Consider the following 22,536-nt stretch of genomic DNA (forward strand, 5'->3'; position numbering starts at 1 on the left):
AAAGGTCATGATTTATATGCTCACACTGAACGGTCAGATTGTTAAGTTCACACTGTACATGTAAAATAGAGAATAAAACAGCCCATCTGGCTCTCTGGACTGTTCTGGCTATTGGCAAAGTCCTGAGGCAGGTAAAAGTTTGTTTGCCAGCAGATGCCTGTGACACGCACACAAACTGAAATGTGGAATGTCCACACGAAATGTCCAAAATGTATTAGAGGAAAGAAATAAAAACTTGAATTATAAAAAACCTAAATGTATTAGAGAAACAGTTTTTGGGTTATGGTTGGGGAACAATCGTGGCCATGGTTGAAAGAAATCAAGGTTGGCAGGAAACGACAACAAACTGCAATGTTTTGTTGACCCATCCAACCACCACAAGCTTCTCCCACTAGGGATTTTGGGGCTTCATAAAAACGTCACATCATTTCCTCCTTTGCTTCTGAAAGGTGATATTCATAATTCGTACTGTTGTGAGAGGACTTGTACATAAACATGTTGTTTTGAGCATTTACCGAAACAACCAACACTGTCATTTTTCTTGGGAGGACACTCTCAATTTAGTTAAACTAAGACTTGAACCTCAAAAGAGTAAAAAATGCTACACAATGACATAATATTCTCAATATTTTCAAGTCACTGCCCTCATATTTTTCATCAAGTAGCTGAGCTGCTTGTGTCACTGATTCTTGTCCCCATCCACCTCATAACTCCATTCTTTTAATTACTTGTGAATATTCATGCAAGATCATAGCAAGAGCAGTTTTCTGATATAGCTGATGCATTATGAGTCAGATGTTTAGTACCCAGTGAGTAAAGGGTACTAAAACAGCTTAATCAAGTGCTCTTGCTAAGGGCCATAATTGTACTCTGTTTATGTGCCAGGGTGTTCTTCTCTTCCCCCCTTTGAGTTCCTGTTATCTGGAGTATTTACACTGCAGCATCGCTACGTGAGTGATTAATTAAAATGCTGTCGCTTTTTGCCCAAAACAACACAGCCATCATGACGGCTCAGTTAGAACTGATTTACAGAGCTCTGCTTTAGATGTTATACTTTTACACGATTTCTTAATGAAAAAAGCTGTGATATACTGTATCATTATTATATGAAAACACTTCACTTTTCACTGATGAAAGTACATCTCAAACTGTGCCTTTCGACTCAAAGGCCTATAAAAGAACCATCCAATTGGAGGCTGGACTTGCCATCCACAGCTGCTCACAATCCACTCTGTGCTGTCCTACAGCCATATAACAGTCTTTGATGTTGGGGATGATTGTCACCAAAAGACTCATTTTGAGGAAATGGAAATCACACTCTACCCCTTCGTTCCAGCGATGGATGGCTGACATGATTTCTGTCATACAGCTGAAAAGACTCTTGAAAACACTTCCTATTAAAAAATTCTCAGTAATCTGAGACCCATTTCTTGCCTACCTAGACGAGACCAAGCGAGGATGAGATACTCACCCAGCCAATTTCTTGTGCCTCCTGTTTAAGATCAAATGCATAACACTCCTGAGCACTCTGTACATATGACAGCCTTTTACTATGATTTTATTTCACTTTTGGATCTATTTTTATCTCATTTAATTTATTTTTCTTGCAAGTGAGGACTGCAATTGTTACTTTGTCTCATTGTCTTAAGAAAAGCCTTGACATAAAATATTGAAAGAACTATGCCTTTATTTGCACAACTAGCAAACCTGAACTAATACTGAATGCACTGAACAGTTACATCAGCAAATACTAGAAACTTGTCTCGTGTCTGTATGTTAAAAAGGCTTGTCAATCAATTTGAGACGTATATCAGGTTCTAACGTTGGCCGCTGTTGTGTTAACAGCAGTTTGTGCCGATAAGATAGCTAATGTTTCGATAGATTACAGACAGCCTAGTTGCAGAGTTGAACGTGTCACTCCCCATGAACCTACACCACACTCAAAAAAGCAGAGACTGTGGGAGTCACAATAATGAACTTCACCAAAAAATGCATTAGATATTGTGCCCAAAGTACATCTATTGGAAAGTGTGTGGAATGTCTTGTACCCACTGCACAAACCTGTTACTCTGAGTTTAATTACACTACTTCTCCAATCACTATAAAGCATGTGAAGAAAATATTTCTGACTACCTACCCTCCCCAAAGACATGTGTAGATTCCCATGAAGCCAATATTACTGCTGTGTGCAAGAGTCATGTTTAAAGCAATCATACAATTTTATCCTCTACTAGAGACTTGGTTTGAAGTAAGCAAATAGGAAACGAGGCAAAAGAACGGCCTCAACCTTTAGAAGACTATCGTTCCATTTCATGCGCAACATCATGTCAGTGCTGTGTGAAAAACACAGGCTCATTATTTCCGTCAACAAGACCACTGTTTGTCTGTACGCCCAACACAGCAGAACTATTACCCTGAGCATATTATAATCACGCAAATTCATAGCTGAACCTCCCTGGAAGGTTATGTGCCAATAATGTACAGTGTGACCAACAGCACATGAAGTTTATGATTGGAAATGAGGGTAGCAGAACCATAAACCAAAGAACAGGCACACAGCAGTTTACATGCAATTATGATGGGAGGAATAGTCAAGCAATAACCCATCGTCTGTGTTACAAAGGCTATGTTGAACTTCCCATGAAGCCACCATTACTGGGAAATAATTACGTGAAGAGGCTGCATGCAAGGCAGCAATCATGTTTACATCCCTACAGCAACACAAGCTTAGCCTCTATTAGAGACCCAGGTGCACAATGAGGCAACAGGAGTTCCCCCCTAAGGATGGCAACAACTTCTGCAACCTGTCCAAGTTATTCTTCACCACCTGAGTAGGAGGCTACTCATACAACAACATGAAACCTCATACACCTAACTAACAGAAACCAAAAACAAGATGAAACACAAAGGACATATGAATAACACATTTCATGACACTGCAAACAAGCAGGATAGCAAGGATAGCAAAAAAAAAAACCAAACAAACAAATAAGACAGCTAACATTAGTAGCGGGAAATAAAGGAGGTTTGGGTCAAGGTGTACATATTAGCAAAAGCATCTAGCGCTTACCTTAGCTTTGCATTTGTTTGGAAAGCTCGACGTCGAGGTCCCACAGCCAAGACAGGAAACCCCACTTGAAGCACCCCACTTGTAGGCGACACAATTATTTCTTCACATAGGCGCCCTGAAGTGAAATTAACGGACCTTTAGCAACTAACTAGCATAATTAGCTTACTTACGAAATGCTAGCTACAGGATGAGCAGTAAGCTCAACGTAAACAACGTAGCAAACGAGTAGCTAGTGTTCTGACCGTTTGAACCTGCAATTACTGATTTTTTTAAACTAATATTTGTTTATTCATTAATCTATTAACTTATTTTTTTCAGGTTGTAAACACAACATTAACGTATGACCACCTTTTAAGTTGATACGATGAACTTTTTAGGTAACGGTTGTCTCTTTACACATCCGCATTCGTCTGGATTCGTGTTCGGGTCTACCTGTAGTCCAGTATTCACTCACCTTTACGCCCTATTTTGGCGTCTACCCTCTACTCCTCGGTGAAAAACCTGACTTCTCTGTTTCTAAATATTCAATGTTGACCAACTTGTTGCTAACTGTGTGTGCCGTTTGGTGCTGATAGTTAGCGCACTGTGGGCTTTTAGAGCGTTTCTTCTGAGAAGAGCTGGAAGCAGCTGCAACAGAAAACGGCGCTATTGAGGGTGAACCAAAACGGTGAAGTTTCGGCCGGGACAGCTCAACAATTAACTATCTCTAAAACTAAAACAGAAGAGGAAAGTTATAGTATTATTGTCAACATACTCACCATCATCACTCATCTTGACTTATGATCTTCTTCCTCACTGTCCAGACCACCCTCAGTTGTAAATCAAATCACGCGTTTTAGATGTACTGTGCATTAATTTTAATCTTATTTTGTCCATTTGTTGTATGCATTATGTTCATTCAAATTCATTCTTCAAAAGTATGTTTTTTTTCCAGATTTGCAGTATTGTAATGATTTAAATCAAACACAAATCTTTGAGAGAATTTAGCTTTGCTGCAGATTTGACAGCCAATTAGTGTTACCAGTGTATGTTTTATAAGCAAGATTATTTCAGACAGTGCAGAGTTTTTAGAAACAAACAGCTAAATCTTGTATTTTAGCCTCAGAGCAGTGTCTTATAGGTGTCCCATTACATGCATTTTATACTGTGTCTGTGATGCTTTTTGTTTGTCGTCACTCTATATGCAATTAAATTTGTATGAATAACAAAAGCAACCAGGAACATAACAAATGTCCTCTCATCTAATGCTGCAGAGTGAAGGTATTAGAAGCAGCAGTTGCCAAGGGAAGTCAATTATTTCTCCTTTATGTTCCTTAACCTGAATACCGGTTTTCATTGCCCTCATAGAGGGAGGCTTAGCTCATTATGGTCCATAATCCAATCTGTGAGCTCGCGGAATCGGAGGTGCAATGACATATCAATATTGTCCTTGGTACAGAGAGAAGGTGGAAATGAAACCAAGTGCTAACAAAACCGCTGCGAGGGAGAAAAAAACAGCATTTCTGCCTGTAAGTGAGCACCAGCTGGGAATACAAGGTACAAGGTTGTAGCAATGTTTCCTCTGTACCCATTCAGTTTGGCTGGTCCTCGCCTGCATAAAGTTGCTACCACCGCTATTTAAATGTGTCTATTGAATATTCTAAATGTCATTAAGTAAAGCACTGTTATTTGAAAAATTAGCTTTTAGTGCAGCCTGCACTCAAAAGACCAGAAACAGGAGTCAAAATCCAACCAGCTGCAATACAAAAAAACAGGAAGAAACACTGTCTTGCAGTGCACAGCTAAACAACATGCAGCATAAGTTGATTGAGGGTTATCCTTAGGCTCTTTCTGCAGAAATACACCATGCATTAAGAACATTAAAAGACAAATCATGCTAACTAAGACACCGTATAACACTAGCTACACTTGGAAATGGCATGGAGATATCCCACCTAGCTGCAAGCTGTGACGGAAACATTAACTTTTTATTGTGCTATGACATATATGCTTATATTCACTTCATTTCTCCCTGACTGTCAGGAGCTTTACAGAGCATTCATCAGGGTGAGCAGCTACCAACAGTCCCTGTATACCCGTAACAGAACATAACAATATCTGTCTTGATGTGAAAAAAGATGTTTTGTAAACAGATTACATTTTATTAAATATTTTATCAAGGTTTGCATCATTGGCCTTCTTGCTGTCTGGATCAAAAGATGCCATATGCAATAGCTGTCAAGTGGCCCCACCCATTACAGCACAGCTAAATGCCATCCGCTTATGATTTAAGGTGTTTATAACAGATGCTTGTTCCTTGCTGAATGTAACCAATGAGATGCTCAATTTATGTATTTTTGGACCAAAATTATTTAATTAAGCTCCAAGAGCTATGGTCAAAAGGCTGCCATTTGTTATACTGAAATTCCCCTTTTTTCTGCCGGAATTTTCCAATGCATTCAACCTTATTTGTTTTTTGAGTATTTACTCACTAATAGGTGATTTAATTGCTCTAAACAAACGATATCTTTCTGAAACACATTTCAGCACTGCCCAGTACCCACATCCTTGAACAATGACAAGCTTTCAGAGAGGACGGAATTAACATTCAAAGGCAAGGCGGTTCATTTTAGTTCCAGGAACCGCTGTGTGAAAAACACTTGACTGATTTTAATCACATTCTTATTTATTTCAGCTTGGTGCTGGGCATGACTTTTTAAAAGCTCATGGTGATTTTCACTCTGTTTTCATAGTGCAACAGCACCATCTAGCAGGTCTCTTTAAGGTACTAGCTTTGCTCACTGAAGCCATTATATATGCACTAAAAGCCTTGCCTTCACAGCACTGCTGGAATAGCAAACATTTATTTGCAGAATAGGTTTTTACTAAGAGCACTTTATCACCCTGTCTGTTATACACTCCACTAAGTCAGGATTATTGTTGTCTACATGTGTCTGCAATGTTCAGCTGTAAGGCTGCCAAACCAGGAGGAATGAGTCATGGGATATGATTGGCATTCAGCAAATACAGCAAAATCTCTGTCTAAGAGTCATTGCAGCATTCTTCTCATAAACACAACCAACAGTGTAAACAAAATTTGCATTAAAATAGTGTGCATCTTTGAGAGAGATGACCTTGCTTACGAGTCATAATGCAGTGATTTCTATTGTGACTTCTGCTGTGTATATATATATATGTATGTGTGTATATATATACACATATATGAGCACAATTCTGTAAGACCTTATACTGAAACTCTTTTGCTGAAGCACATTTATTGGACAGCTGCAATGAAGTGCTTTACAGAAAAGGGTTTTGTGTGCAACACGAGTGAAAATGATGATGACGATGATGATGAAAGCTAAAAATTTGATATGTACAGCATTACAGTTCCTCTGGGTTTTAAGCCTTTGATCGTGTAGGATTTTTCATTTTCACCCAGTCAAATAAAAGGTGGAGGGTTGAGCCTCAGTGGAAACAGAAAAATCACAAACACTTTTTCGTGAGTCAAATTTAAATACAGGATGACAACTTCTAATGGAATATTAGAGTGGTGTTTTTACTTTTACTCAAAGGGACAGTGGGATATACATTATTTGAGAGTGACATATTGAGGCAACTAAGATTTGTTTCGGTCAAGCTACAAAATCAAGAATGAACTTTTATGCTCAATAACATACTGTACTGTACTGAGTAAGTGTCAGTGACTGTGCTACAATTTCAATAGTAGCTATTACAATAGCAACAAAGCATTTGTTGCTACAATCCAAATAAGTGAGATACTCCACACACATCTGACACACCCATGCATTTCTTCATTGACATAAATTCCCATTCATAGTTGAGATATTGTTGTCTTTGTGTCGTACTTAGATTGCTTTTAATGCAAGAAAAGCAACGTCTATGCAGTGCCTCTTACTCCATGACATCAATAGTTCTGGGATGTTCTCTCCCATATTGCACTAAAGGAGCCATTTATATCGGTGACAAACGTGATCATCCTCCTCTCTTTCTTCCTGTCTCTTCTATCAACTCCCCCTGCAGCTGGTGTTTAGTGTGCGTGCCTGCGTGTGTGTGTGAGAGAGAGAGCATTAAAAATGTATAGCATCTCTCCAAACAGTGTCCTGACAAGCCACTCATGCTCATTGGATATCAGTCATTAAAATTTAGCGAAGAGGGCAAAGCGTGGCCCAGGTAGGTGTCAGGTTCCTCATTCAGGCTGTGGATGAATTTTTCAAAGTCCTATTACCTCCACAGGCACCGCCGTTGATGTCTCAAGGCTGTACGCTCTGACACTGCCGTTGTCTGTCTCTGCTGGTATTGTAGCTGAGGCGTGACAAAAGCCGAATCAACAATAACAACATGAGTCTCAGGGTGGCTATGCTGTTTCATTTACTACTGCTTGTTGACAAGGCTGATTCTAAAAAAGGTGAGTCGCTATTTGTTATCTTGATGGAGCAAAGCTTAAATTTGATGGCGGCGCTTTATCTTTGCCGGTACTGTATATACAGAGAAAGTTGGACCTCAATTGTTCAATGTCAGCTTGTAATACACTTTTCAGAGGTTGTTCCAGGTTGCTTGGAAATCGTCAAATAAGTAAGCAAGGAAAGAGCAACAACCTTTACTCTGTATCTCTTCTCTTTGAGCTGATATTAAACTTCTGCAATCATAAGGTGTCAAATGTGGAGGAATCCTCTCCGCTCCATCTGGCAATATCTCCAGTCCAAACTTCCCAGGCCTGTATCCCTACAACATTGACTGTGCCTGGCTAATTGTGGTGGCGGAGGGTTCCTCCGTCCTCCTCACCTTTCACCACTTTGAGCTGGAGTACCATGCCAGCTGTGCTTACGACTACATTAAGATCTACAACGGCATATCTGAGGATGAGGGGAACCTCCTTGGGGTATTTTGTGGTGACATCTCCCCGCCACAGTTCACCTCTTCTTGGAATGTCATGTCCATCATCTTCCATTCAGACCGCCATGTTGCCCACAGGGGCTTCAGTGTTGGCTACAGAAAAGGTAACTTGTTATATTTGATGCGATGTGACAGGGATCAGTTGGCCAACTGCTCAAAACAAAGTTGTTTTTTTTCTGACAATGCCATAACTCATGGCTTTTAGCTAAAACAAGTTCTTAATATCTCATCAAAACAATATATAGAAACAGAGTCCACAGTCATGCTAGTGGCTCTGTGAGGAAAATGCTCACATCAGCTTGCTATCATGCTCACAATGATAATGCTAGCATGTTTATGTTTAGTTGCTATAACATTTGGTTGTTGTTTTCCAGATTGCCCAATAAAACAAGCTAAATTTACTACTTCACAACCCTCTCCAGAGGTTGTTGCATCCATTAAATGTCATCTGTGATGCTACTCCTTTTCAAAAAGAAAAATGTCAGGCGCATTTGCCCTCTATTCTTCTCCAGACATGTGTGGTGGAGTCCTAACTGGCCTATCAGGTGTAATCTCCAGTCCAGGCTACCCTCAGGAGTACAGCAACAATGCTGACTGCTCCTGGGCCATCCATGTGTCCAACACCAGCGTGGTCACCTTGGTCTTCTTGGACTTCCAGCTGGAAAACAATGAGGGATGTAACTTTGACTTTGTCGCCCTGTTTGACGGCCCGACAGTCACCCACCGCCACCTGGGGAAATACTGCGGGGCAGATAAACCCCCACACAAAGTCACCACCTCCAACCAGCTTCTGGTAGTCTTCAAGTCTGACTTCAACATTGGTGGACGTGGGTTCAAGGCCTACTATTACTCAGGTAGGAAAGTTTGGTGGGATTACCTGCTTTTCAGGTGTAACTGCAAGTTTTAGAAATGAATAAAGGACTTTGTTCATTCCTCATCAATGTCAAATGCAATTGCTTTTGGGGTTATAAAGTGACCTTTATTTGCAGAAAGCCTATTCATTTCTCTATTCAGATCTGAAAAGCTATAATGAAATCCAAGTCGCAGTCCAGAGTGAAGACCTGCAGATCTACTGAGGGCTATAAAATCGCTCTGGGTTGGATTTAAACAATAGGAAACAATGGTATCCAGGGTTAGGCTGACGTTAGTGGTGAGAAGAAAAGAAGCATGTTACATCATGCTGAAAATTTGAGTCGAGGCACATGAAAGGCCTCGATAAGAACATGGCACAAAAGATCCTGTCAACTGATGGAATGAAAACTGAACACCTCTGCTCCAACATAAAACACCACCTCTGTGTCAAACAGAGCTCGTCACCCCTCTTACGCCTACCACAAACGAGGAAAAAAAGCCCACAAAGAGAAAGTCCTTGAGTGGTCTAGCCCAGACTTGAATCCAATCGAAGCACTGCAGAATAACTTCACAGTCTGACTCCTTTTGACCTCAACATGCACAAACTGAATGGCAAGAAGATGAAATCCTAAAATACAGTTGCAGAAGGTGATGCCACTCTTATGCTTGTATTTGACGCTACAGTAAGCACTAAGCAGATGGTTATCTTAGCTTAGCATAAAGACTTGAAACAAGGGGAAACAGCTAGCCTGGCTCTGTCCACAGGTAATGAAACCCACCAACAGCACCTCTGGAGATCACTAACTACCTAGGTTGTATCTTTTCTGTTTAATTTGACATTTCTTGGCCTTGCGCAGTGACCAGGCTAGCTGCCCCCCACCCCACATTTACAATCTCTATGCTAAGCTACGCTAACTGGCTGCTGATAAGAGGGATAAGAAAAGACATTTTATTGTCATACAGTGCAGTACAGCACAGTCCCTGATGCAAAACGAAAAGAATAAATGATGCAAGATTCAGTGGGGGTGAAGCTAACATTCAGACTACACATAAGGTGCAAACTACATAAACAAGATATAAAACCAGGTACAGAAATGTAGTGTAATATGCAGGACAACAATTAAATAATTTTCGAATTTTCTATTTTAAAAATGGAAAAATCTAAACACTATATTGTAGGTATAAACACTGTAAGTATTGTCGGTAAGTGTAACGTGCAGGGGGGCAGTAGCAGCAGTGAGAACACTCTCAGGGTCCCTGAGGATATGAGTCTTGGGATTGGGATTTGGTCTGAGTAGCCAAGCTGGGGGTGGAGTGCAGCCTTGCATGAATTTATAAGCCAGGTCCAGTGTGCTCATCCAACACTGCAGGCTGTAGCTTCATGCTTATCATACACAAACGGCAGCAGTATCGATCTCCTCATCTAACTCTTAGCAAGAAAGTGAATATGTATTTTTCTCCAATTGTGGAACTGGGAACTGTGGAATCAAATCGTGGATGCAGCATTGTACAACGCCAACACCGAACTGAATACAATGTCCTAACTAATATAAATAAAGCTGACTAACTTTTGTGATCAACTGTACTCAAACAGGTGAATGCCAGCAGGTCCTGTCAGCTGTAAATGGCAACTTTAGCAGCCCCCATTTTCCAAACATCTACCCAAATAACATCAACTGCCACTGGAGCATCACTCTAGCAGCTGGATACCGCATCAAACTCTTCTTCCCCATCATGGACTTGGAAGACCGCAACAGTTTGTCAGGCGAGTGTGACTACGACTCTGTCGCAGTTTACGACGGGGACAGTCAGACGGACACGCTGCTGGGACGCTGGTGTGGCAGGGAGCAAACTTCCTCCCTCATCTCAAAGGGCAACAAGATGCTGGTGGTACTCAGCACAGACAGAAACGAAGCTCACAGAGGGTTCACTGCTTCTTATCTTGGAGGTGAAAGTTCATTTAATTCATTCTGAGTGAAAATTTTCAGTTATAATTTCTACAAGTGTTAATTATACTTATTCTGTGGGAGCTGTAGATTTAAGTCATGAACTCGCTACCGCCTACAATGCTCACAGTTTAAATCCCAGCTAAATATTTCAGACTCTACATGCCTGAAAACAACTCTTTCCTATGTCATCATTATATATTCTGCTTTTCAACAAGTGTTAACTGTGTCTTTTCTCTCCCCAAGTGGTACCTGTAAATGTGAGCTGCACAAGATCAGAATTCACCATTTTGATACCCCAGCAGTCTTTACCTCAACTGGACCGTGAGAGCATCTACCTGGGAAACCCAACCTGTGCAGCCCAGTTGACGGCCACCTCATACAAGATACTTGCTCAGTTTGTTAACTGTGGCACTGCTGGCCAGGTGACCAGCCGCACGCAGACTCACATCACTTACTGGCGCACCATGTTAGGCAATGATGTGCCACACTTCTGCTGTTAAAGACATGTATTTGTGACTTGCTTTTATAAATACTGTAACTCCTGCTCCCTTACAGAAACATCGGAACATCACCGTGCTGGTAAACAAACTCTACATTGATTTCTCTGATGGGAAGCAGCAGAATGTGCAGGAATACAAGGTGCAGTGTGATGCCCTGCGGAAGATTGCATCAGTCTCCATCATTTCAGCAGAGGAGCGTCGTCTCGAGGAGCAGGCCCAGCAAACTGACAATGACAGTGGCGGCATCGCAGGGGATCCAGAACATGAGCCTCATGACCTTAGCGACATTGTCTTCATTAGCATCTGTGTTCTGGCTGTTATTCTCATGGTCATAGCTATTGTTTGGCTGGTGCTGCTTTAGTATATACAATATATATGGTCTTATCCAACAAAGAAAAGACTCTGATGCTGAAGTTGTCATATTTTCAATCATATTTTGTATAAAAATGTTCATCCACAGTATAAAAACAGAGCCACTATCAACAAAAAAAAACTTCATGATTCCAGTACGAAGAAACAGCATAATCATCACCACCAACTTTAAATTCCACATTCTGACTGTGATGTACATGCATTTATAAAACAGTGTTTTAGGCTGCTGATGTGCCACAATGTGTAAAAGTATTTTATATCTCCTTTACAGAAAATCAATAAAGTAATTTAAAAAAAAAAAAAGTTAAAATATAAAATGTGCGTGCATTCAAAAAATCTTGACAAATTTCAAGTAATACACCCAGAAGTCTTCAATATCAAGGTGAAGGTTCAACCTAGTTGATTACCGGTTATTTCTTGTACTTAGAAACCAGCTGGTTGACTGACATTGTGCTGTCCTTCACTTGAGTTTTGATCTCAGGGTTGTGTTTGAAGGCGAACACCAGTGCTCTAACAGTCCGCCTGTATGAGCTGCTGACTAACCGGGAGCTCTGGTGAAACACCTCCCTCTCAATGTTGTCAATGAGACCAGAATCCTCCTGTAGGTCACATGAGAAAGTAAAAAGAACAAACATATGCAAACTGATGTCAATGAACTTGCAGCCAACATATTGTATTTTTCTGAAATAAGTAACACATTAAGAAAAGCCAGTTTTTTCTAAATATTGTTAGATGTGGATTGTATATCAGTTCAAATAAACATTAAAAAAGTGCTGCATGTGTCATATATGCTGAACTTTAAGTGGAATGAATTGATTTGGTAAATACCTTCAAACATTTACAACAGACTGCATGCTTTCTAATAAGAAAGGAAAAACTAAACTGCAAGAGGTTACAATTCATGTGAGTTTGATTTGCCGTATAAAACCAAAAATGAAAACGTGACAGTTGACCACATTCTGCAGCTTCTCCACCAATTAACCTTCCCACAATATCGCAACCAAGGTTAATGTTACTGTGAAGTAAAATGGAAATTAGTGGTGGAATAAACAGAACGAGTCAAACACAAAGGCTTTTGCTGTTACACTGGACTTCACAGAGACGCTCTTTCTCACCTTGACCTCCAAGGCTTCAGACATTAGTCTTTTCGCGTTGCTCCTGAGTCCTTCAGACTGTTTGTCCGCGCGCACTTCAATAGATGGCTTATTGGAATTCTCCTCGATGAATGTCCTCCAGTCGGTGTAAACCTTTGCTGCCATTGAACTCACCTCAGGGTCCAGATGCTTTCTCATTTTGTTGACAGTGTGACCTTAGAGGAGAGAGGATTTCATAGTGTGTTGAGCTAATTAGCGGAATGCAAAGCTCATAAAGGGCCTTGTGTGTATGAGGTAAGCACAGTTTGCTCATTTGAGATATAATAGACAACTCTTGGACCCATGCAGCATTAAACCTATGAACTGTACATTTTTAGTAATTTATGCTGACTTGGTTGTTCTACAGTCTGTGCTACATCCTGAGCAGAAAGATAGTGACAATACATGTTTATGCTTTAAACATCAAGAGAATATTGTGTCAGTGGTCCATACAGGGAGGCATCAGCATGGCAATGAGAAAATTGTAAACAACATCTTAACTTGACGTTTTTCTCGGCTACCTATTTTTGTGGACTTCAGCACCTCCCTGGATGGGATCTTCTTGCTCAGGTCTGTCAGGGCACTCAGCAGGTTGTCCTTGCTCTGCTGTGGAAGCTCCAAGATGGACTTGTAGCGCTTTATATCCTCAATCACAACCACTCTCTGTAAGAAACACAAGGGCATTGAGTGACTAAGGAAACCTGTCATAACACTGACTTGTTGACCTAATCGTCCACATTTAGACCTGAGAGCTCACCCGTAAAGATTCAATTGTAACTTGTTTGTAAACCTTCTGGTTGCTCTTCGATGTTTTAGGTGTTTCCCCTTTGGGAAGCCGCACTACAAACTTGTCCATCTTCAAATACACAGTTGCAAGCTACCTCGTAGACTGGTTATTTTATTTTTATTTTTTTTTTGACAAACTAGTGATGAAACCACTAGGTTCAGGTCAGAAAGAGGGTCCAGAGAGAACAATGCTAATTGTTATTAGCAGTTAGCTATGCTACCTGGTTACCTAGCTATATAACTCCGATGTCCGTTTGAAATCCATTACACTAAGCACATTGTTGGCTTTGTTCAAGTCATTTCTCTGTACTACACTAACGAACAGTTACCCTGATTACTTTAAATGACACAAATCTGTTTCGGAAAGCTGACTATAGCTGAGTGGCTATGATAAATTGTAGCCACTCATGTTGTGTTTATGTACTGTCGGAAATAACATGCGCCATAGACCCAACCTAACATGGTGGAAAAGTAGAAAATTGAAAGCCTTGAAAGAACATACAGTTAAAGAACTAGTCAGTCTTCTGAATGATACAGCAAAATGAATAAATAATAAGAATTTACAAAATGCTGAACAAGACGAATATTGTCCACTCAGATGGATAAGATAATATTCTGCTTCATTTGATTATGTAGTCAAACAGTATACACATAAGATACTTGTCCAGTTATACACAGAACCAGAATTACAAGCACAGCAAATACCAAACCATAAATACCGTGTAACAGAAATGCAAATGTATGCAAAACATTTAAGTGTTGCACAGGATACCAAATGGGCCCTAAAAGTCAACTTAACTTATTTCCTTTGGGCTCTGGCCCATTTAAAGTCATGATAACAAGAAAGGTTTAGTTCCAACAAAAAAAGTCATTGTCACATTATTGTTTAATTATCTAGACAATTTGAACACACAGTTCGTGTATGATGACACAGCCTTTCAGAAGCACCCAGAATTTACGAGGAACACTTAAACATAGCAAAACATTCAAGAACAGTCTCGCGTGGGGCGGACTCCCCGCGAGATCATAACCCGATTTAGGAGGAAGAAGAAGAGCGTGTTGTTTGTTTAGGTTTTCGCAGGTGAAATGGGGATGCAATCCTCCTTTGTCTGTATTTTTGGACTGTTCGTCCTGCTTTCGAGCACATCAGCATCTTCAGATGTGTTCGATAGCGTTTTGGGAAACACAGCATCCTGTCACAAGTCATGTGAAATGACATACAGTTTGCACACGTATCCACGGGTGAGTTCTCCTCTCGATGGGGAAAGTATTAACGATTGCTAGCGTTAGCTGTCGTCTGTTAAGTTAGCGAAGCAAAACAAGGCCTGTAACGTTATCGTGTTGCTTCACGTCGCTTTCTGTTCAGTTACGTGTTGTTTGCGAATGACTTGAAAGTTGAAAGTGCGTCATTTTTCACGGATGTCGTTGTTTGTCGAGGCATTCAACTGGTCCTCCGGTTTGTTTTCTAGGAGGAGGAACTGTATGCCTGTCAGAGAGGTTGCCGTCTGTTCTCCATTTGTCAGTTTGTTCGTGACAGCGACGATCTGAATCAGACCAAAAGCGAATGTGAATCAAGTAAGTCACGCACTGAGCCTTTCTCCCGTTTACACCTCTTCTGTGCGGTATCCAGGCCTGTATGATACCGTTTGTTATCCCTGTGATCCAGAGCTGCAATGATTAATGGATTAGCTGTCAACTATTAAATCCATCACCAGCTATTTAGATAATCAATTAGTCTGATTGGCTAATTTAGTGAGGAAGAAAAAGTGAAAATGCTCTGATTTCATCTTCCTTAATGTGAGTATTTTCTGGTTTATGCAGTCGACTGTGACAGTAAACTGAATATCTTAAACTGAATATCTTTGATAAACACATCTTCTGACATTTTATAGACCAAACAACTAGCCTAATTAATAAAAGAATAATTGCAAGATTTATCAACAATGAAGATAATAATTAGTTGCAGCCTTAGAGTAATCACCTTCAATGAAGCTGAAGTAATGCTTGTTCATGGATCTGTTTCCACTCCCAATTCTGTGAGAACTGGACTTCCTCTTAACACCCCTTTGTCCAGTGTCTGTAATCCTATTTTACCATATGCTACCTCTCACCACTTCAAACTTCTGCAGCCTGTCGCGAAGCCTACACCCAGTCTGATGAGCAGTATGCCTGCAACCTGGGCTGTCAGAATCAGCTTCCATTTGCAGAGCAGCGGCATGAGCAGGTACAAGTATGTAACAATCCCTCTCTGGTCTGTATGAATATAGATATATCTCAGGAAAGAACAGTGTTTTCAGTATTGCTTGTTTTTCTTTTTTCCAGTTGGAGGCCATGATGCCTAGGATACACCTGCTGTACCCCCTGACTCTGGTCAGAGGGCTTTGGGAGGATGTCATGAGTCAGGCCCACAGCTTCATCACTTCCACATGGACATTCTACCTCCAGGCTGATGATGGCAAAATTGTCATCTTTCAGGTGTGATGATTTGACATTCTGCATGCAAATAACGCAGTTCATCCGGTTACTGTGCCAATGTAAAGGAGAACACTGTTAAAAACCCCACTTCTGCCTTCTGTTTCGCAGACTGAACCACAAGTCCAGTTTTTCTCCCAGTTTGAAGTGGAAAAAGATGTTAAAGAAGAGGAGCCACAGAAGAGCTGTAAGCCTCCACTCAGTTTTCTTAAAATCCACTTAAGTTGGTGATATTATTTTTTTCATTCTTCACCTGATTTGGTGTATTCATTTGTTCCATAGACCTGTATTGTTGTCCCAAATAATACATTAATGAGCCATAAATACTCACTTGCACACTAATGAATTAAACCTCAGCTGAAAATAGGCCACAAGAAATTTTTAAAATGAAAGTGTGTATTTGTGACCAGTTTTACTGGTTTACATCCTCATAGGGAGCAAACAGCCTTGGGGCTAAGGGCAGGGTTATACAAGAAAAGAAGTAGTTCAGACATCAGAAGTGTATCTAGTCGTAGAGCAAGTGGCCTCGCTCTAAGAAGTCAAAAGCTGGTCGTCATAGAGACATATCATTTAAATATGGGGACAGTGGTGCACATTTTCAGTCAGTCTCTCCTGGACGACATTCATCGTGTAACTTTTATTTCTAATTTCCAGTCCCTGGGTTGAGCAGCCCACTTTACAAAGAATACCATCGCGCTTTAATCCAGGAGAGGGACAGGGATATGACCGGGGACCGCAGCTACGATGATGAGTACAACCTCTTCAGCTGCCTTTCAAGGTTGGTTAGCATGCACTTATCCATGTTGTCAAGGAAATCTGTTTAGCTTGCTTCGTGGAGCATGTCATTAACAGCACCATGGATCAAATTCCCACACAAGCTTTATATTTGTACTTTTTTCCTCAGGAACCCCTGGTTACCAGGGTGGATCCTAACCACAACTCTGATCCTGTCTGTGCTGGTCCTGATCTGGATCTGTTGTGCCACTGTGGCAACTGCTGTGGACCAGTATGTACCTGCTGAGGTCAGTTCTATGATGTCCTTTTTTAGACATTTCTGACACTTTAGTTGACATACAAACTCATTCGAGGTGTGTAAGTGTTTGCTACGTGTAATTTTAGAGTGATATAGTTTAGTTTTTGTACTTTTTATGGTTTTTTTGCTTGTTTTTATGGGTAATTGCTTAGAATGTACATGACCCAAGGAATCCCCTTTTCACTGAGAGTAAGATGAGAAGATGATGGTAGTAATATTTAAAGTTGTGATTATCATCACCTTTGAGTTCTATTTATGACAAAAATGTGAAAAGCCAAAACAATATTTCAGTAGTTCACCCTTTTTCCCCCAGAAATTGAGCATCTATGGTGACAAGGAGTACATGAAGGAACACAAACTGACCCCTTACCCAGCATCCTCCCTGCTGATCATCACCTCCAAAGGGTCAGAGGAAGAGGCCGGGCCACTCCCTTCAAAAGTCAACCTGGGCCAGTCTGACATTTAGAAGCCAAAGCAGTAGCAGAGAAGGGATTATCCTCCTTTATACATCTTTAGTTGATTTTTATCCCCTGGCACAAGACCTGTGCCTCTTGTGGTCTAAACAGGAGTAACTGCTACTTGCAGAACACTTTGTATTCCTGATATAATGTCTCGTCTCCCTTTTGACGCTTTTAAATTGAGGTGAGGAAAAGGTTTATTTTCTGTATATTTGTATGAATGAGGCATTATAGTGTAGTGATCAAAGTAAAGTAGGCTTTGGGTTTTTTCTTAAGCTTTTGATGTGTGCATTAGCTGTCTGTTGGTTTGCTTATTTTATTGAGTGATGTTTAAATGAAATACTTGCGACTTGAAGTCATGCAGGTTTCACCCAAAACCCTGAACTTTTTGAAAACTAGATTGTGCTAACATTGCAGACTCTCACTGTCTGTTCTTACGTTTCTACTGCAGTGATTTCCAGATGTTGAGTTTTCCAATAAAAATCTATGATTATAATTAATAGTGCTGGTACGTACAATAGGTCTTTCCTGCTTCACTGTTGTCTGTTCTCGTAATGATGGGTCAAAATTAAATACAATGGAGTGAAGTTCTTTACATGGGTGTGACTTTTTTTTTTAATTATTGCATAATTCTAAACCCAAGAAAAGATAAGGAGTAGAGAAACAAGTGGCATAATCTTCAAGGGGACACGTTCCGAAAGAAATCCTTACCTTCAGTCTTACAAATGCAATCACTTGCATGTTTTAAAAACAACTGTACACTGTTATGTTTAAGTCAAACTCGTATGGTACTGTATTCCGTGTTCAGGTGTCAGTACTGTGAAGGTTTTTGCAGCTCCAGCATCATGTTGCAGTGGGTGTAGTGCTTCTGTTTGCTGGAAATGTAAAGCTCTGCTGACCATTTAAAAATATACACTGTGTTTTCCCCTCCACTCAGCAGTCAGTTGTTCAGGCAAGACTGCAGAGAAAAAGCACCGGTTTCCTGTGTGATGACAGAGTGGCTGTTTTATCACTCTAATCTCTGTAATGGGGTGGTGAGCTCAGGACTCAGTAATGCATTATTGCACCATCAACACAGCTTGTTTACCACTTGTGTTGGAACTGAAGGGCCGAATCTTGAATCTAAAATTCCTCAGCCACCTTATGGTATATTATATTAGCATATTGTGCTCCTTTTTTCACTTTTCAGCCATGTTAACCCAGCTGGCTTCTTATTGTTTGGGTGTAAATATCCTCACAACAGGCTTTTCCTCAGCCTGCTGAAGGGCACCAAATGAGCTGCAAGGCCCCCTATTAACCCCTTTTTGTCTCAGTTTTTGTGCTCTGTGTACCACTTTCCTGTGTTGGAATACAACCTAGGCTCCAGGTTTGCTCTGGCAATTTGCTTTAAAGGGGAACTGTGGTCATTTTACACATCAAAGTCTGTTTACAGCTCTTAGGGAGTACCATTGTGTTTGAGAAAAAGTTGCATAAAGCCTTTTTGTGGCTTCAGACAGAGCTGTGCAAAGACTGATAAACTGCATCAAGTGATGTCTCTTGCATTTTTGGGGCTTTAGACTACAAATCTGAAAATGAAAACTTTTTTTGGAAGGTTTTGCATGAGAAACAAGTGATCTTACCAGACGTCTGTAGCCTGCTTGTCATCTCTGCTCGAGGCTACTGGGCTGAGGCTACATAAGCTACTACAAGCACAACACACCCAAAATCTCAGACCTCAGAGGCAGTCAGCTTGCATTGTGGGTAATGTAGGCAACAGGTTTTGATAAGGAAGAATGTGCGGAAGAGAAGGTAGCTCTAGTTCTGCTGCATCAATTTTCAGACTTTTCTGTGACCTGTCCATCGTGTGTGACGATGTTATAGGAGCGCAGTGCTAAATCGGTGCAGTGAGTCCATCAATGGAGCTGCTACAGTTCATCTTCCTCCTGCATAGATCCCTCTGTCACCTGCATAAAGGCTTGGAGCACATTGAGAATCGTATTTTTTTATTTCCCCAGTGCCTCCAATACCAGCAATACCAGCTGTCAGCACACCACACACAGCAAAACTGAAAAAATTACTTCTGCAGTATGAGTGCATACAAAACCAAGCAATTTAATATTCCCTATTTGCAGTAATGTGTAACTCAACCATCGCCTTGTTTTATTTATTTTGTTGTTTAGTCATGTATCATATCTTTTTTTCCTTACTGATGCTTCTTAATATTACACTCTCCCCTTTGCTGCTCTAACACTGCATCTTTCTCTGCTGTGGGATTAATAAAAGATTACATTATTTCACCCGCTAAATGTCAGCAATATAGAAACATGCCACAGAGGAACAGAAAAGCGTGCACAGGGACCCTCAAAACAGGGCCTTGAGATTAGGTAATGTCCTTATCATGTCCGCTGACATTGTGCATCAGTGCTGCCTATTCCCAAACAGATTGTCAATTAAACTGGCAAAAGACCAGTTCACACACTGTATGCATGGAGCTTTGGGGCCTCAGGGCAGTTGTTCACATTGCCCAGTTAGTATTGACATAATTGGTCTCGCAACAGTGCCACATTTGTTCTGATGAGCACAATTCAAAAAGCAAAATGACAATCAAGGAAGCGGACACAAGCAAAACTTATTCATTTATTTATAAAAATACAAACAATGCTATCTATATCCAACAAAGAGTTTACAGTTCGCAAGTGTGAGTCATCTTGGTAAATATTGTTCTTTATTTGAGCGTGAATGTTTACTGATAACCAACACGCTCATGCTCTGTGGCATGCACGGACGCATACCTCAGTAGCTGTTCAACAACTCGACGTCCTCAGCAGTAAAGGCAGAGGAGGACAAACGCTTTGCTGGAGGGCTCTGATGTGAGCTGTCGCACCTTTCTGACTGACGTTGCCTTTTTTTGAAATTGTGCCATGAAGGCTTCGCTTGATGATTTGTTGTGGAAGCAGTCTGTTTCTCCGGTACGTGACCAGTTGCTGCAGGTCTGCAGAAATGCAGTCTCTCTCTCTTGGCCTCTTCCTCATTCTCACATACCAGTGGTGATGCATTCAGTACGTCTCTGACAAACTTCTGCCTGCCAACTAGAGAATAAAAACACTTTCAAGACTGTTTGAGATCATGTGTGACTGTGTCTGACTTCCAAAAAGTAGCCTATTACAATGTGAATGAAATGTAAAATAAACTCACAAAAGCGAAGCGCTGATGTCCTGGATTCATCAATTTTCTTCTGTTTTGACATTTGTGAGCCATTTGTTTCCCACTGGTTTACAACCTGACAATGAAGATCTTTATGAGATGTCAAATAGCACTACATCTGCAACATTTAGCCTGCAATTAAAGAAACAGATGTATACTTTTTATCTGAGTCTGAAAATGTTTACCTGCTCTGCCCAACCTTCTGTTTTACATCTCGTGTGATCAAAGGTCTCCAGTGGTTTCTCAGAATAAGTGAGCCCCAGCAGGTCCTGCATGATTGTCTTCAGTCTTGTACCAAGCTGGAGGTGTAATTTACATTCAGATGTCAGCATCAGAACAAGCTACAGCCAAGTGTCACACACAAAAATTACTGTCGTACCTTCAAACCGGTCCCAGATGCATCAAGTTTTTCAAGTTTGGGGAGGCATGTGAGGTATCTGAGAGCCCTCTCTGAGATAGGGTTATCTGTATGAGAAACACAAGAAGTTATCGACATCTTAATGATCGATGTCAATTTTAAAATTCTTTAAATTTGGAGGTGATGGTATTTGCACTGTTAATAGAATCTGGAAGCAGATAATATTTTGGCTACTAACAGGAAACATCAAGGAACTGAAGACAGTCCAGTCCCTTCCTCATGATGCGGACAGGTGCAGTCAGTCTTTGTAGGCCGGCATCTGACAGACAGTTACCACCAATGAAAAGCTGAATCAGGCTGCTGAAGAAGCAAGACCAAAGTGTTAGTGACATCTTTTCTTAAATTCTCCACATGACGAGAAATCAAGGTATTACCTTGCCAATGAGCTGGATGTTAGATGCAGGAATATCTCGTGATCATCACCCAGTCTGCAGCCAAACAGATCCAGAGACTTCAAACTATGAAATGTTTTTATTTCATCCATCCTCTCATGCAAGAGTGGAAATCTGCAGACATGAAAGGGACAAGAGATGTTAGAGTAAAGAAAAGTGGGAGGCTGGAGTTGTGCTGCCACTATAACTTACCTATTTCTCAGACAGAGGGATCCAAGCACCATCTCCCCATAGGCATCACTGAATAACCGCAGGGCTTTTGGAGAAATGTCTGCGTTCAAAAATGCACGATTCTCCTCTGCTGCTGCAAAAAGCCTGTCACCTATTTGCTCGGGGAAGCCCACCAGAGAGTCTACATGGTGAATGTTGTCAGCTACGAATAGCAGCGTGATGTCAAAGAGAGATTTTGTGGTGTATCTCAGACTTCCCTCTGCATTGTAGGTGAATATGAAGTGCTCTTTTCTCAGCACTAAAGGGTTTGTCCTTCTGCATGATGACACTGGCTTTGGCTGGGCTAAGACTATGCCGCTAACACGCCGAAGGTTGCCTCTTTCACGGACATAAATGGTGCTATTCTCCATACTCGGGTCACTCTTTTGTTTTACCTGTGAGGACAGAACTCCTAACCCGGGGGTTTAGTCAGCTAGCCGGCTAATGACGTGAAGCATTGCAATAACTCAGTTAGCTAATCTATGGTCGTTGATTTGAGCTAAAACCAAGACTAAAAGATTCCAAAGTCTTTCATATGACTCTTTTATCATCTGTTATCGTTTCTCATCTTATTCCGGCAAGTTATCTACTATTTGCGCATAATTAACAAGTATTTATCTTACAGTTCCTGGTTGTAGCTGACAGCACAAGTTATCGCAGCTATACTCTTTGCTTGCTAACTACAAAATAAAAGTCAATTAACTAATAAAAACTCCTTTCAAGAGCCCAACAGTAAAATAATTAGCAAGGGTTTCATCCTAAAAAAACGTCTGAAAACATGATATGTATTCCACCATGACACGGTCAATAAT

General features: G+C 40.8%; 4 protein-coding genes across 5 annotated transcripts; 2 read left to right on the forward strand and 2 right to left on the reverse strand.

Annotated features, from left to right (window-relative positions):
- Positions 1–7,411: 7,411 nt before the first annotated feature.
- On the forward strand, positions 7,412–11,628 carry cdcp2 (CUB domain containing protein 2). The gene is made up of 6 exons (XM_041949013.1): positions 7,412–7,478; positions 7,723–8,070; positions 8,479–8,820; positions 10,413–10,766; positions 11,011–11,189; positions 11,323–11,628. The coding sequence occupies exons 1-6, from the start codon at positions 7,412–7,414 to the stop codon at positions 11,626–11,628; spliced, it is 1,596 nt and encodes a 531-aa protein (XP_041804947.1).
- Positions 11,629–11,663: 35 nt separating this feature from the next.
- Positions 11,664–13,960, reverse strand: tceanc2 (transcription elongation factor A (SII) N-terminal and central domain containing 2). The gene is made up of 4 exons (XM_041949740.1): positions 13,530–13,960; positions 13,294–13,435; positions 12,755–12,948; positions 11,664–12,238 (listed from the first exon to the last, which is right to left on the reverse strand). The coding sequence occupies exons 1-4, from the start codon at positions 13,626–13,628 to the stop codon at positions 12,050–12,052; spliced, it is 624 nt and encodes a 207-aa protein (XP_041805674.1). The 5' UTR covers positions 13,629–13,960; the 3' UTR covers positions 11,664–12,049.
- Positions 13,961–14,585: 625 nt separating this feature from the next.
- On the forward strand, positions 14,586–18,116 carry tmem59 (transmembrane protein 59). 2 transcript variants are annotated; one of them, XM_041949268.1, is made up of 8 exons: positions 14,586–14,800; positions 15,028–15,133; positions 15,688–15,788; positions 15,881–16,033; positions 16,142–16,217; positions 16,685–16,808; positions 16,935–17,052; positions 17,377–18,116. In XM_041949268.1, exons 1-8 carry the CDS (start codon positions 14,645–14,647, stop codon positions 17,527–17,529), a joined length of 987 nt encoding a protein of 328 aa, XP_041805202.1. In that variant the 5' UTR covers positions 14,586–14,644; the 3' UTR covers positions 17,530–18,116. The 2 variants fall into 2 exon arrangements, with proteins under 2 accessions (XP_041805202.1, XP_041805203.1); XM_041949269.1 differs by having other exon boundaries at positions 15,688–15,782.
- A 2,004-nt stretch (positions 18,117–20,120) lies between these two features.
- lrrc42 (leucine rich repeat containing 42) lies at positions 20,121–22,383 on the reverse strand. The gene is made up of 7 exons (XM_041949669.1): positions 21,707–22,383; positions 21,497–21,628; positions 21,301–21,422; positions 21,084–21,169; positions 20,890–21,003; positions 20,696–20,780; positions 20,121–20,589 (listed from the first exon to the last, which is right to left on the reverse strand). Exons 1-7 carry the CDS (start codon positions 22,093–22,095, stop codon positions 20,294–20,296), a joined length of 1,224 nt encoding a protein of 407 aa, XP_041805603.1. The 5' UTR covers positions 22,096–22,383; the 3' UTR covers positions 20,121–20,293.
- Between the last annotated feature and the right edge of the window lie 153 nt (positions 22,384–22,536).

This window comes from Chelmon rostratus, chromosome 12 (assembly GCF_017976325.1).
Source record: "Chelmon rostratus isolate fCheRos1 chromosome 12, fCheRos1.pri, whole genome shotgun sequence".
Taxonomy (NCBI): domain Eukaryota; kingdom Metazoa; phylum Chordata; class Actinopteri; order Chaetodontiformes; family Chaetodontidae; genus Chelmon; species Chelmon rostratus.

Coding starts and splice junctions, on each gene's coding strand:
- cdcp2 (XM_041949013.1), top strand. CDS start 7,412: ATGAGTCTCAGGGTGGCTATGCTGTTTCATTTACTACTGCTTGTTGAC. Junction 8,821..10,412: donor CAAGGCCTACTATTACTCAG/GTAGGAAAGTTT, acceptor GTACTCAAACAG/GTGAATGCCAGCAGGTCCTG. Junction 10,767..11,010: donor CACTGCTTCTTATCTTGGAG/GTGAAAGTTCAT, acceptor TCTCTCCCCAAG/TGGTACCTGTAAATGTGAGC.
- lrrc42 (XM_041949669.1), bottom strand. CDS start 22,095: ATGGAGAATAGCACCATTTATGTCCGTGAAAGAGGCAACCTTCGGCGT. Junction 21,423..21,496: donor ACATCCAGCTCATTGGCAAG/GTAATACCTTGA, acceptor TTGCTTCTTCAG/CAGCCTGATTCAGCTTTTCA. Junction 21,170..21,300: donor TCAGTTCCTTGATGTTTCCT/GTTAGTAGCCAA, acceptor TTTCTCATACAG/ATAACCCTATCTCAGAGAGG.
- tceanc2 (XM_041949740.1), bottom strand. CDS start 13,628: ATGGACAAGTTTGTAGTGCGGCTTCCCAAAGGGGAAACACCTAAAACA. Junction 13,436..13,529: donor TTACAATTGAATCTTTACGG/GTGAGCTCTCAG, acceptor TGTTTCTTACAG/AGAGTGGTTGTGATTGAGGA. Junction 12,949..13,293: donor GCTGAAGTCCACAAAAATAG/GTAGCCGAGAAA, acceptor CTCTCCTCTAAG/GTCACACTGTCAACAAAATG.
- tmem59 (XM_041949268.1), top strand. CDS start 14,645: ATGGGGATGCAATCCTCCTTTGTCTGTATTTTTGGACTGTTCGTCCTG. Junction 15,789..15,880: donor AGCGGCATGAGCAGGTACAA/GTATGTAACAAT, acceptor TCTTTTTTCCAG/TTGGAGGCCATGATGCCTAG. Junction 16,034..16,141: donor GCAAAATTGTCATCTTTCAG/GTGTGATGATTT, acceptor TCTGTTTCGCAG/ACTGAACCACAAGTCCAGTT.